This window comes from Leptonotus elevatus, chromosome 3, assembly GCF_054856555.1.
Source record: "Leptonotus elevatus isolate MCC_2025b chromosome 3, RoL_Lele_1.0, whole genome shotgun sequence".
Classification (NCBI taxonomy): domain Eukaryota; kingdom Metazoa; phylum Chordata; class Actinopteri; order Syngnathiformes; family Syngnathidae; genus Leptonotus; species Leptonotus elevatus.
Window position 1 is genome coordinate 4083992 of NC_141241.1, and position 15235 is coordinate 4099226.

The 15235-nt window shown below is 40.8% G+C and overlaps 1 protein-coding gene across 2 annotated transcripts in view; it reads left to right on the plus strand.

The window, feature by feature from the left end:
• Positions 1 to 15235, plus strand: part of lrp4 (low density lipoprotein receptor-related protein 4) — a 92635-nt gene that overhangs the window by 23765 nt on the left and 53635 nt on the right. For both annotated transcript variants that reach the window (XM_086071314.1, XM_086071315.1), the window contains exon 2: positions 14229 to 14375. In XM_086071314.1, the coding sequence (XP_085927440.1) occupies positions 14229 to 14375 (147 nt within the window). The remainder of the gene's footprint in view (positions 1 to 14228; positions 14376 to 15235) is intronic.

Genomic DNA, 15235 nt, shown 5'->3' on the forward strand with positions numbered 1-15235 from the left:
CTATGTGATGATAGACCCGACAAAGCAAACACAACAAAGTAATTTGTTGTGCACCAGGGAGGTCTATTAAGGCAGGAAAGTGTAAAACATCATATTTAGTCACAACTTTCAATTGTTTCGCCAATATGAACAGAAGTTTCAAAACAACATAAATCCAAGCTTGTATTAGTTGTTTGGTGTTTACTTGAATTAATTTTTTTTTTTAGGAGAGTATATTTAACTTCCCTAATATAGCAAGTAGCAGATTGTGTGCACCATAGCAACAAAACCAGTTGGTGATGACTTATTATTAGACCCGGTGATGCTGTACTTCTCCATCCTACACACAGTGGAACACGGAAGTAGTAGGAGTTACATGGCCTCTTAAAATGAAATAATATTCTATAAATATATCAAGAAAAAAAGGTGATAGCTAATCATTTATTGGTTTTGTGTTGTGTAATAATAGACATTTTCACTTTTTTTGCCAAAGAGCCATGAGCAGTTTCTCTGAAACACTACAAGTTATTTCTTGATGTACGAAGTAACCTTCAAGAGGGCTCATCCTTGCTTAGAATTTGCGTATATCTGTATTAAGGTGAGCTCAGCATCATAATTTATGTCAACCAGGCCATGAAACATGATACAGACACGTCTGTTGCTTATTTCAGCCTACAAAACCGATTTTGTGTTTATCTTCTTTTTCAATGCATCACTCCTCCAAAGAGATTTTGTTTACCTTGTGTAAAGCTCGAGCAAGTAATTTGTCCTCAGAACTGTCTTTCTTCTGCTCAACTATTGGCACATCAACATCAACAGTGAAACGATCAATCAGTCAGACAAAGTTCTAATTCTGCAGGTTCCTCCTAATTTTCTACAATGGATTTCCTGCTCTGCCCTTTCTTTGCTTTTCCCCGTCTCCTTCCTCAAACATACAATTGGTTTTTATTGATTTCCCGAACATCGTTCTGAGATGACTCATTCTCTTGTTCTGGGATTCTAAGCGATAAGATGTCTTTAGGATTCTTGTCTCATTCGAGGTGAAGTTTGTTTTGGTGTAAGGTCTTTTTTGGCCTTTTTCGGCTCAAAACAGTCTCAAAATAGTAGGTGGGAAAAGATTGATAGTGTATTCTTTCTTCAAGAGGAATAATGTATTTAGTGGGGCAGAGGCTGGCAAGAGGTGTGCTGTGGCGCCCCCTGAGCAGCATTTGGCCCTCCTTGGGTGTTTTCCCATGATTCTTAGATGCTACAGCAGGAAGTAGTCCTAGTTACGGCCAATGTCTGCTACCAATTAGATGCGGAACGCAAACGTGAATTTGGAAGTAAATAGAAAGGAATTTCACAGTTAAATTCCCTTTTAATGGGTTCATCGTATGAATCGCGACAACTATGTGATTGACTTACACATGGCAAAAAAATAAACGGGACGCAGGGACGAGACCTGCGTACTATCGGGACAAAACCATGAGGAATCGAAATCCGGCGTGATGTGGTGGCCATGGCTCAATTTGGGACTGTCCCAGCCAAATCGTGCTGTCTGGTCACCCTAAGTCGTGCACTTATAAATGTGGAACCCACATAATTTTCTAAATGTGTTTTTGACATGCAACTCTTAACAAAGCGCCGTCTCAAACGGTGCATTATCCAATAATAATAATACTCATTCTCTTGTTCTGGGATTCTAAGCGATAAGATGTCTTTAGGATTCTTGTCTCATTCGAGGTGAAGTTTGTTTTGGTGTAAGGTCTTTTTGGGCCTTTTTTTCGGCTCAAAACAGTCTCAAAATAGTAGGTGGGAAAAGATTGATAGTGTATTCTTTCTTCAAGAGGAATAATGTATTTAGTGGGGCAGAGGCTGGCAAGAGGTGTGCTGTGGCGCCCCCTGAGCAGCATTTGGCCCTCCTTGGGTGTTTTGTAAGCATTTGACAGGTGAAATAGTGTGGGAACTGTGGGGGGTGTTGCTTTAAAATGCTTTTTGTTGAGCTTGTCGGCATGTGGAGGTGCCTAGTGAATGCTCAATAGCTCTGTAGGAGACGCTGGTGAATGGTTGTGTACTGGGAGTAAAAAACGGCTTCCGTAAGAGCTTGCGCAGATTGTCTCGGAGGCTCGTTCTGCGGGGAAATGCCTCCATAGATTCGTACTGGAGTCACGTACAGATGAGTCGGAGAAGAGCGTTTCAGTCCCTGATTGATCTGATTTTGAAATACTTTTCTGAGCTTGGACAAATGAGAGGTTTGCCGCACAATGTTTTGCTGAAGCACCGACATCATGCATGGAAGTTTTCCGTGAAGGCACAAAGCAATCTTTCTGTCTACTTTTATTTTCATTGTCGTGGTTGTGGTTCATGCATTGTGGAGATCTTGGACGGGGCATGATAAATTCAAGTCAGATGTTATGACTGGTATATCTCTTACAAATATGCTATTAATTTGTTTTTATAAGTTTGGTCCAAATCCCTCAAGGCAGTGCAGATCCAGCAGGGCTTCCTGGAAAAAAAGAGGAAGATGGTGGTTTTTGTTGAACTGGGGTCAGACTGTGAGGTTTTTGGATGTTTTAAGTAAAAGAAGGGTCAAATTGGTTCCTGACAAACCAGAGCAAGATTTCAGATTTGTGCTTTTAGTTTAAGCAAGGAAATATTGAGAAGGAAAATAAAAAATGTTTACGGAAAGGATGCCAGGGTAAGCAGCACATGAATCGGTGTAAACTAAATGAGAAGAAACCAAGCGTTATGATGTGCGGCATTGAACGGATGAAGGAATGCGGATTCTGAAGGAATACCTCATGGTTGCTTTTAGTGATGAAGAAAGTTCGGCCGAGAGCAAAGAAGAACGAGGGATTGTTCAGGGCCGGCGCCTGGCGTGGAGCATTGTTCATCCTTCTCTTTTGAGCTCAACGAGACAGGAGAGTTTCACACGCCACTTGCAGGCATCCTGCTGGGCAGCCCCGGAAGGGGGCCATTGCAGCCGGCAAACAAGGCTTGGCCATAGGGATAAATTACTCTGAATGAAGGGGTCTGTTTGCCGTTTTCTCGACGTATTCTGAAAGGAGCCAGAAAGGGAAAGAATTCAACCCCAACCACAGGTTGTCCGCTTCAGTTCTGGAAAATCTTTGCCTTCCAAGTCACCAATTTAACATCCCGACGCCCTGCAAAACTCTACACTCACCTCTGCCGGCATGCTCCTCGGTTGTTGTCCGTGAAAGACTTGGTGATTTCTTCAACTTGCGATGATTGTTTATTAATGGAGTACTCATTTTTGTATATTCCCATTTAAAACATCCTTGAAGCTCAAACAATTCTTGTGACAAATTGGTAGACTGTGGAAAACCGTGGCCTCCAGCTCCAATTTACAAGTTAAGTCTTTACCCCAAACGCCACAGTTTAACATCATGCAGATATCTGTGCCAACACAGTAGAGGTTAAATCTGCCAAGTGAATCCCCTGATGCTGTGCTCTTTTCTAACTGAATATTGATTGCGGAGCTGGAACCTCGGTTCCTGCTCTTCTCATCCAGGCAAAGCCCATAAAGCCAGTTACCGCTTGCCCACATGGAATAATCTCTTCTTATTACATTTATACCCTCATAGTGAGTTCACATTCACAGGCATGGACCAGAAGGAGACGGTAATACTTATCTGGGCTTCGCAGCTGCTTCGGGGTCTTTTAATGAAGAAAATTGCTCATGTGCAAAATCCATCCGTGCTTTGGAGCCGGCAGAAGAAACAACTTTTCAAATCGATCTCAAATGATTCCAACAGGCTAACCTGTGCGTTGTCACCGTTCAATTTAGGCCTGCAATCAGGCCTGTTTGTGGCAATCCTGACTCTTTTTAAAAATAACTACCATTCAATATAGACATCCAATTTTGGTCCATGTTTAGGTCATTGCAATCATTTGTGCTTGGATGTGAATTTTAAGCGAAATGTTTGCATCAAAGCTATTTCAAATATTTATGGGGAGTAGGCCTCAGCAAAGCCAAAGATATATATGAAAACTTGTGGAAATGAACAAAACTATGGTCAAGTCTGTTTTTCTGTCCCTCCATTCTGTTTGTCTAGTAAGTCTAGATTATTTCTTCACCAGATTGACTTTAATCTTTCATCATGCAGTCACAGAGCAAGAGCTTGATAAATTCCGAGGAGGAGAAGGGAAGACGTATGTTTTGGCACACGTAGCACTTACAGTTTGACTCTCTGGTCTGGATCTGATCCAGCCTACATTACTTACAGACACACAAATAATAAAAAGCCACAAATTAGCAGACCGTGTCCATTGTGGAGAAGTGCTGCTAGAAACAGTAACTCACACTCACAGAGGTTTAAATTCCTTCTGAAAATCTCACTTCTACCTGGACACCGGTTAGCATAGCGATGTTGACACTATTGAGCTAGGGAGGTCTGCTACTTTTGCAAACCAAAAACATGGGACTTTTTTTCTGGTCATTTAGTGTGGGTTTAATTGAGATATTTTTTTTTTTTAGGTTAGAAACTCATGTTGTTGAACTGAATACATTTTTCAATGCCAGTTTAAACTACCGGTAGCTACATGCAAACCTGGAGTGCTTCTTTTTGTTAGTTTTTTTTTTTTACTTAAAATGTGGTTGATTTCAATTAAGTGTTGGCCATATGCATAATAAATTTACTGGAATGTCTTGATTCAGGTCAGACTGTTGTATTGCAATTGCTTTCCTCTACGGTTTATTTATTAGTGGCTACCTAAGTCATTTGTTTGAAAGATTTTTGTTTCAGAGAGTCTTTGTAGACGAGAAAGAAAATATTGGAAAGAAAAGGGAACAACTGCAAGTAATGTGGGAAGTATAGTATGCAACCGCACCATTTGGTTATTGGATTGCCTTTTCACTATTATGTCATGCTAGTTGAGGGCAAAAAGAAAAGCATTTCAAGAAGAGATCGCTACTTGAGTGAACTCTGATGTTCTGGGCACATTGAAGTTCTGATACTTGAGAGAGGCCCCAGTTTGGGGGTAAAGTAGGTGTGTTTGTGTGTGTGTGTGTGTCAGTGGGGGTGTCATCTGTCTGACAATCTGCGGATTAGGGCGCGCTTTGACACCAAGTGCTCTCTCAGCACATTACCCACCAAGTATGGAGTTCACAGCCAGAGGCAAAATGCATTGCACTGCTGTGTTTTTACACTGCCAGGCCTTGCACGTACACACACGCACAAAAAAACATACTTTGGTGACTTATCTAGTAAGAAAATAACAAATATTAAGTATTATCGTCCTAGAACCACTGCAGCCTATAAAAATAGAAATAAATGGATAAGATGGTCAAAAATACAAGAAATCTGAGTACTTCGATATTTGGAGATTCTAAATTATGACATTTTTAACTGCTGTTGACGGTGTTTTTGGCTCAACCGTCATCCAGATGCTCTTTATAGTGCTTGATTAGTCCTTGATTCCATTACTATATTGTACAGTATAGTATGCCGAGCAAAAAAATATTTCCAGTAACTGTAGCGTGTCTACACCAATGCCCGAAAAAGCAAATAAAGGCCATGAAACGGGTAAACTCTAAAAATCCATCTCAAGTCCAAATATACACACGCTATCACACATTTCGTTCAGCTGGCTGATTAAACTAATCTGCATCTGCAACCCAGCATTATCATCTAGAAAGTTTGAATTAATGACAATATTTCACAAGGAATGTCAAAGTGCAAATATGAAGTGACCCCCCCAAAAACAACTGCGTCGCCCATCCCTAGCCACTGATAAACATTGCTTCAATTTCTGTAAAAAAAATAAAAAAAAATAATAATTAAAGGCTTACAACAAAATACAGCATGGCTATGTACTGATAACTACCTACACGTTACCTTATCTTTTTTTTTTTTTAAATACATTTCAGTCTGTGCCAAGTTTATTACATTTTGACACCCAATCTTGTCAAAACTGTCATTCTCTCCTACCAGATAGCCATTTATCTGACCAATATGACAGTCGGGATGCTGCCTCAGCAGGCCTTGAACAAATACACAAAATGTTCTCTCTCTTTCTCACTCTTTACCGTCTCCTCGCCTCCTCTCGGGCTCCATGCAGAGTGCTTGGTTTCTCACCCACACCTCATAAAAACACCACATGAGGCTTTCCTGTTCACGGTTATGACCACCAGACCCGCAGTTCTTTATCTACCCATTTTAGTGTTTGTGCTAGCGCGGCATCCATCTTTTCTAAGGGCTTCAACAGCAGCATCTGCATCTTCATTACCCTGTGTTGTCCCTTAAGCACGTTTGTTGCCATTGCAGCATCCACATCAAGCCGTTACGGTTCTGCTTGTGATATATTTCATGCGTTCTCTCTTTTGAAGTTAATAAAGGTTTTCCTCCACATAAGTGCACACACACACATACGTTAATGCACACACATTGAGTTCCAAAGCCGCATAAGTACTGTGTGCGAAAGCCTGAGTCATGACAAAAGGCTGACAGTCGTGGAAAAGGAAATGTAGTATGACAGGCTCGCTCTCTGTCCTTTAACCCCTTCTTGGTCCAGTGACCAGAACCAGCGCACACGCAAACGGTACAATTTACCTACAGACAGAGACGTCATTCACCATACATTGTTGATGTCACGATGATTCTACATGGATCAACAGACAAAGTAACAAATTGAAACCGTTGAAAATGAATGCCGGATCAAAATTTGCCCATTCGAGTTAGAACGCGTCGTAGCATATTGTCGTCGGAGAGGAATGTTTGGATAAGATGTCCCTTATCCCTTCTACTGTACGAGGGGATTGCACATGCATGGGAGCGACGTACGTGCTACATTTGAGCGCGTACGTAGCCGTCCTAGCAATGGGAATATTAGGCTGCAGCCTCGCTGTTGGCCAGCTGACAAACTAGCTTAGCACTAGCTAAAACGAGGCTACGCGACGGGGTTGGATTTTAAAATGATTTAGGATTTTAAAAATAATTTTTTTGGACTATGAAGTGTTTTTCAGGAAAAGTACAATAAGTAACGGTAACCGATTCGAGTGGGTTTGTGACTCGCTCGTTAACGTGAACAAGAATCGAGATTCTGATTTTTGCCGCGAGACCAGGCATTAATGTTTAGATTGGCATTACTGTGCTAAAATATACAGTTATGTCGTTCAAATTCATGAAGGGCTATGATTGGTGTTGGTTGAATACATTCAAATGTGGAACAAGAAGCTTTTGCTCATGCCACTTCTGGCATGTGACGTGGAATAAATGTGATATTAAATTCGGATAGCACAAAGAAATACACAAATGATGTGTCATCATTCGATATAATATAGAGTATTTGCTGACTATATAACCCATGAATAGAAACGATAACCTCTGCTTGCAACCGTCACACAACAACCCTGTTTGTTTTGAGATCCGGAAAACCATCCCCGTTCTTTCCGTGTTTGAATTACTTTGTAACTTTTTCTTTTCCATATTGGTCTCATTCTGTCTGGCTCTCCCCCTCCTCAACAAAGTGCCAGCCAGAATGACCGGCAGCCGTGCACTCATCCCCAGCCAAGTCAGTGTTCCGTTTGAACTGAATTCAGAGAAGGCTGGCCAGTTATGGATCGTTTGTGTGCGTGCTTTCAGTTGTATGCAGTTCAGTTGAGTAGTTTCCTTATTTCAACCAAACGGAGCGATATATCAGTGATGTTCTCGTTTCTCGAAGAAAGCATGTATCCTCCCGCCTTGCTTCTCACTTGCACTTAGTTAATTGCCACTAGCTTGGCTCAGTATATGTTTGTGTTCTTTCTGCTACGTGCTTGAACGAATCACTGCACATGACTATCGTGGCAGTGTATCTCTATATTTAAGTCCGCCTGGAGATTGTTTGGCATTAAAGGTCGAACCAACAGTAGTCAGAACAAAAACACGCCCTCTTCCTGAGCTGTACGAAAGTGATTGAACGCCACTGTGTGATAAGAGCTTTAATGAAAGCCTGAGATGAGCAGGTGTGAAAAGAAACCCATGTTGTGTGCGAGTGGGCAAGCCAGAAGGATGAGCTTGTGATGACGAGTCTGTCCAGAAAGATTTTTAGTTATGCTTTGAACATTTGGCATCAACTCAAAGCTTGTTTGCCAGTCCCAAGTTCCAAAACCAGATATTTTGGAGTGCATTTGAATTCCAGAACCCCCTGCTGCATCTCTTTCACCCAGCAAGGCCCAACTTTTGTGCTGCTGTGGTTAGCGGCTGGCTGCACTGATGCAGCCTGACCTATGATGGGCAAATTAGTAGGTGCAGATGAGCCAATGGAGCAAGAGGAACTGGCCTGTTTGGCATCTTGCAGTCATGTCAGCGTGGCCGAGCCCACACAACCACAGGGAATGTAGTGAATGTGTTCTTTGTGGGCTGGCGAAAGTTAAAAGTACCCATATGTTGTCATGGAGTGTAATATGGAGTTAGAACAAGAACAAAGACCCTGGGAAAATGGAATGTTTACGTATTTGAGTCAAATGTAATTAATATTATTTAATGTGAAAGGTTTAAGGGAATTGTGTTTGCACAGTTTTCCATACAGTTACAACACTGACAGCTCTGTTAGCATAAGCCCGTTTGTGTTTGCAAACGTAGCCATGAGCGAATGGTGATTTATCGTCAGGATTCGTTCAAGGTGACGACATTCGCCGGAGTTCTCCAACAGTTTTAAGTTTTTTCTTCTTTTTGTTAAAACAACTTGCGACAAGAAAAACCATTTGGCGAACATTGCGACTTTGAACGAACCCTGACGGGAAATCCACATTCGTTACCTTTGCGAACGTTCAGTGGGATACGGGCTTTGGTCCTTTGAGTTTTTACTGTATGAAGCATTTAGTTTTAACCCAGATTTGTCCAGGACCAGCCACAAAATTAGCAACAAGATGCAAGTTGTTTGAAGAGCTGCTCATGTTAGGAGTTCGGTTTTAAACAGATTTAGCTTCTTTCTCTGAGCATCTGTGTTGCATTTTTCAGTTTCATTCACTGAAATCTTAAATCATTTAGTAAATCCTATAGATGGCCAAAGTTGGTCTACAGTCACTTAAGTGAAATTCAAGAAATCAATCTTTTGCATTTGAATTAAAAACGCACCACAGCATTTTTGTAAAGATTCAAGAATAGTGATTAATTAGTTCCATTGCTGCAAAGAAATTCTTTGGCTTGATTCTGTTATTCCTGTGTGGAGATTTAATTTCCATTCCATATTTTTCAACTTTATACTACTAAACTGCGTTTAAAGTCTTGTCTGTCCTCCTTATAAATCATGGCATTAGTTGTTTAGAGGTTCAGTGTGATTATTACACATTGCTGTGTCAGCACTTCTTTGACAAAGCACATGAACACTGTTGGCGAACAGCGAGCTGGGACACCAGTTGGATCCATTGTGTTGGTGCAACACCGTTGGGAGGGACAACGTGGGGTGCAGCTGAATGCATCTACTTGAGGATGGTTCTGGCTCAACAGTTGCCGGGACACGGTTGGTCTGCTGCAGCTACGCCATTACTGCTGCTCTTCAGCAGCGGAAAGGTGACAGAGGATAGACAAAAAGGCATTACGCATTCCCATCTTACGCAGTTACTATGTCTGATGGCTCAAACAGCCCGCTCCTCTAGTTCTTGCTTATCAGTTTTCAAAGCATGGCACTCAAAGAAAGATGTCGTTCCGACCCTCCAGGTAGTCTCCTGGGCGGTCCATGGCTAATTATCTTGCAGCCTTTTTATGTAGCTCAAAGCCCGTGGCCACCTGCACTCCAGCCGGGGTTACTATTGTGTCTTTTGGCCCCACTATTCTCCCCTTCCATTCCTCACACGTCAATTATAACAACTGCAAATTATGTTAGCTCAAAGACTTGCATGCTGCAGCCACCTTTGGTTCACTGGGCTTATGTAGAGCTAGATTTTGAGACAGAGTAACTTTATGTGCGTCCGCAGAGGTGTGGTGTGCGGGTGAGTTTGCGGTATCATTTGTGTTTACTTGAGATGTAGGACCACCTGGGCTGTTCCACAGCAGGCCGGTTAAGACCGTTTGTGGCTGAGGCAGTGGTGGATCCTTGGTGGCCTTTATTTTCTTTTTCGTCTCTGGCCGTTTCCTGTTAAAACACACGGCACAGCTCCTGGCAGCAGCAGGTGAAGGGCGAGTTTAGCCGATGCTTGCCTTACTGTTGCCTGACGACCAAGTTCAACAATTCAGTTAGCAACATTTCTTATTGGATAGATAGAAGAAGCCTTTGTTTCCTCCACTTGTCGAGCTTGTGAAGTGATGGGGCGGCATTTGCAGAAATGAAACTCAAACAAGTCTGTGTGTATGCTGACTGTCCCACAATTCATAAGCTCCAAGGCAGATTTTAATCAAGGTGGGTGGTTGATTAGGAGGTGGAGGAGGGAAAACATGTTCTCTAAACAGTTTCTTAGTTGTTTTTATGTACTTCATTGGCAGGATGACATAGCGGTCTTGTCTTTAGTTGGTGTTGTAATTAGTCGTGTTTCCATCCAATTATTTCAAAAAAATTTAAGCGAATTTACTGAAAATGCACAAAACGGACATGCGACTGATGCCCGTTTCCATCTGTTCTTCTTTTGCGAATATTGAGAGGGGAGTCCGCTGCTGTTGCTGGCGGTATACACCATACAGATGTGATCCACCGGTAATTTAAAAGAAGACCAGGGATCGACTGCGCCATGCGATGACGTCGTATGAGTTTGCTTTTCTAATTCTTGATAATAAACCTTAGCGTTTCTTTGCTGTTTTCCATCTAAAATAGCATTAATATTTGCTTTTTAAATTAATTTCAAAAAGATTTCTGTTTCGGCGTCGCCCCCAAACACACCTTACTTTATTTTTATTTGCTTTGGGACTACAAATGTACGTGTGATGTAATATCTGGTCAAAACGTGTGACGGGTATCCGGTCTTGCGGGTTTCCATAGCCAAAATTCGTGTTTTCCTTTTTTCGATATGCTTCAAAATCCACCCCCTCTAAGCGTAAAAACTTTTTTTGCAAGTTTTGGGCCCTTTTTCGAATTTCTAGCGTTTCCATTCAGTTTTATTTTCGCATTTCTTGAAAATGCAAATAAAAATGGGTGGATGGAAAAACAACTATTGTAATTTGGCTACTCTACTCTACACAATTATTATTTTTTTAATTCTTTAGGAAAGTGTTGAAACAAAAGTTTTTGGTAGCAAAAGTCAAACGTGTACGTAGAAAAGTTTTTAGTTGCTTTAATCAGAATCCTTTAGATAAATGCTCTTAGTTTCAATATCAATTGAAGAAAACATCGGCAATTTAGGTCTTGATATGTCCTGAAATGACAGACAAAAAGCTCAAACACCCTCACTAAGCACTTCATTTTCAACGCTTTCAAAAGATATTAAACTCGATCAAATCTGACATTTCATTGTTTCCATCAACTAGAGAAAACAAAACACATTTTGTCTATAGGATAATTGACAGTATATAATTCCGTTAAAGCAACACAGCCCAAGCCTCTGCTATACGTTCACATATTTATATTCTTGACTGAATGGCAAATGAACAACTATTCACACACACACTTATAGCTCAGTCAGTGTCTCTTGAAAACAGGCCGGCATGTGATTTGCTATCTGTGGGATGCATCGGAGGTTAGTCATGGTCGTCTTCAAAGCGCCACGCTGCCATGGCTGGCAGCTGCATGCTGATTTTGATTACCCGTTCCAAATGTGGTCCTTAAACTAATAATCTGTTGGTCAGAATTCATAAAAATATCTTTTATATGTTTGATTTGATTTTGGACTCATCACATATCTGTGTTTATTGAATGAGTCACAGAATGTAGCTGTTAGTTTCAAATAGAATAAACCAGTAAGTATTTTTTTTTTTTTTCGGGCAGCTATGAGATGTTATTTATACTTTAAAAAAGTAAAACATAAAGCGCTTGTTAACGATGACTCGGGCTTCTATGTATTTTGCAGTTCAGGTATAAAATATGTCTAATTATGACCTTTCAGAACGGGTAAACTACATGCTGAGTGCCAAAGAACTGCAAAAATGACAAATTACTCAACATGGACAAATGATGAACCAGAAAACTCTGGAAATAGGGTGTTCCCGTTTCTCCATCATGCTAGCAGACGCATGGGGTCTGGAAATAAGGGTCAGGCAGAGAGAAGGTGGGGAAGGGGTTGAAAATAAGAGGGACAGCTTTAGGGGGAAGTGTGATGAAGGGATGGTGAAAAGAAAGGAATGAGAAGAAAGAATGGGGGACTAAAAAAGAAAGAGGCCATTAATTTAGTGCAGTGGGAGGGATCTGAAGGTTACTGAGCTCTCTCTGCCAGGCCCTCCTGGGTTGACTGATGCCTTTGTGAAGGGGCCAGAAACCACACACACACACACATGCGCGCGCGCACGCACACACACGCACATGCACGATGACACTGTCCAAAACCATCCATGAATTCTGAAGTATTCCGCTGAGTTTGTTGCAGAACAAGATCGAACAAGGTGGTCATTAATGTGCTTTTAGTAAACAAGAGCTTTATTTATTCCTTTCCCAAATGCCATGTGTATTATGGTATTAATGGAAATCACGTATTCCTTTAAACCTAATTAGGGTTGCATACTATACAGGATGCTTTTCTAGCCTACAGAGCATTTTAGCTAAACCTATGCAGTATATTCAGCTCGGGACCCTCAACTATACGTTATAGTCTGTTGAATTGTTTGAAAACAACATAACCAAAAATAGCTTGAATTGTACAATAAGTGGTGATTTATTTTCTTAACACTACAAGTCAGTATTCATGTCCGTCCCCCAAAATGTTTTCTTGTAAACTTGTAATTTGTTTGAAATATTTTTCCCCTCCAAAGAAAACATTTGCACTAGTGTATTTTCTTTGAACTGAAATGGGGGAAAAGTGAACAAATCAACGGTGTGCTGCTTTAGAAAGATGTGATCTCAAAGGCAATCTGAGTTGACATGACGGTGCTTGTTCAAACTGGCAGGCATATGCGGGATTCGATCTTTCTGAGGACACAAACTACCTGAAGCTGTGTTACACATGGATGTGATATGAAATCATTGCCATGCGTATTATGTTGATCGGTGTTTTTTTTTTATGTAATAATGCAATATGTTTTCAATACATATACTGTACAATACATGCTTTACTCTGAATTTGAATATTGCTTTATATTGTCTTTTTTCTTTTAAAAATGTATTAAAAAAAAAACATTTTTTCAAGCATAAAAGCACACTTACTGAAAAAAATATATAGCACAAAGACACACAGTTGAATTATTTTTAATTATCTTGTAACATTGAAAGCGTCTTGACTGTCATTAAATTAGTCTTGTTGTTTTTGTGCGTTTTTTTTTTTTTTTTTTTTTTATCAGGGGCAGACAAAACAAGTTTTACTTATTTCTGTTCCCTTTCATTCTTTTGCTTTACTTTGAATTTGAATATTGCTTTTTCAATGTCTTTTTTTCTTTTAAAAATGAATTAAATAAATTGATTGATAACACATTTAAAAACTCCTGGCTTAGATTTAAATACATAAAGTATTCAAATGCATCATACAAAGACTTGGATTGCCCACATTTACAGAGACTAAATTTAATCTTAACTCAAACCAAAAAACGTATAAATATGTTTTTAATACTTTGTCCTTCACTCCCCAAAACGTATTTCTGCGGTTTTTTTATGCTAGAGCATACAGAAGGCTTTGATGCAGCTTCTGACATAAGGAGGTCACTTAAAGCAATGGTAGTTATTACAAAAAACGGCCAGCAGTTGGCACCAGAGTATAAGAGATCAACCAGAGCCATGTTGCAACAAACTCTTTTCCCCAGTGTTTTGAACAGATTTGTGAATGATGATGAAACTTAGCTATATTGTAATGCTAATTGCTGCAAAACCGAAACAGTACAAATATCCATTTTTTCCTGATGAAAGAAGAGACTAATCTTTCTTTTGGTAGGTTCCATGTTTTTATAGCAATAGAACACAATATTCTGTGGGCCTTGCAAAATCTGCCAAAATCCAGTAAAACAGCCGGGAAAGATGGCGGTTGTTTCAGTGAAAATGTCTGGGAGGGAATGAGTTAATCACCATTAAATCAAATTTTTTAGTTGGTAAGATTATGAAGAAATGAAATATGATGACTTTTTGTTAATAATACAAGGGTATTTTTTTAAAGTTCTAAAGCAAAACCATATGTAATGTATGAAGTGGGGTTTGATGATTTTTTTTGCTGTTTTTTTCCTCTATGGATATTAATCCCTTTTTTTCTCTCTCTGTGTGTGTAGGAGTAGAGGGCAGTGCTGAGTGTTCCTGTGGGAGGAACCACTTCACGTGTGCGGTCAGTGCGTTTGGCGAGTGCACCTGTATACCGGCTCAGTGGCAGTGCGACGGAGACAACGACTGTGGGGACCACAGTGATGAAGATGGATGCAGTGAGTTTACACTACTGTTTTTTGATTTCTTATCATTTCCATTTTTGTTCCTTGACCATTATTCTCATGTTTCACTCAACGTTTTGTTTGACAAACACTCAGAAATAATTCATGCTCAGTATTAACAATTTCTTGACTTGTTGGGTTGCTCAATGTGCTGTTTGGAAGACGCCGTATTTTTTAAGTGGGTAAACGGAACCATCACTGCGCATTTACGTCAAGATAGCGTGCGCCGACAGAGTGTAGCCTTACAACATTCCGATTCACTGTCTACGTGGCGAAAAAGGACTTCTGATGGGTTTGGCGAAAGGAATGTTCCCTGAAATGACATTGTTTTGGTCCGTGTGTTCTGATTGAGTTGTCTATGTGGAGCATTTTCATTCTATTTGGGCTTCTAACTCAATTCTAATGGAAATACAAGGCTACTGAGTGATGTTAAGGATAAGTTCAACAACAATAATTTGGAGGTGGAAAAAAATGCTTTGCTAAATTGGAAATGTCATTATGGTCAACCCCCGCATACTGGTGGTCCACAAACTTTTGCAAATATTTTCCAATGGACTATATGCCACGGAGGAGGCGGGACTTCCGACTTCCGGGTTTTCAACCATCAACTTTGTTTCCGTTTCCGGTTTGCGACGTGTGGGCCACGTCCTAGTACTTGCGCTTCTGCCTTTGTGCCCCTCGGTTGCGCGTTCCCGTCAACGGGTGCGAGGCTGCGAGTGTGTAGCGTCTGTCTCAGTGTCCGAAGCATTCCAGATAGCCGAGACGCCCTCCCGCTGATGAGCGGGAGCGCGCGTTTTGGGGGCGCAGGGGTGGGGGTGCGAGTGTTGGAACGCGGCCAGCAGTGGCGGGAAACG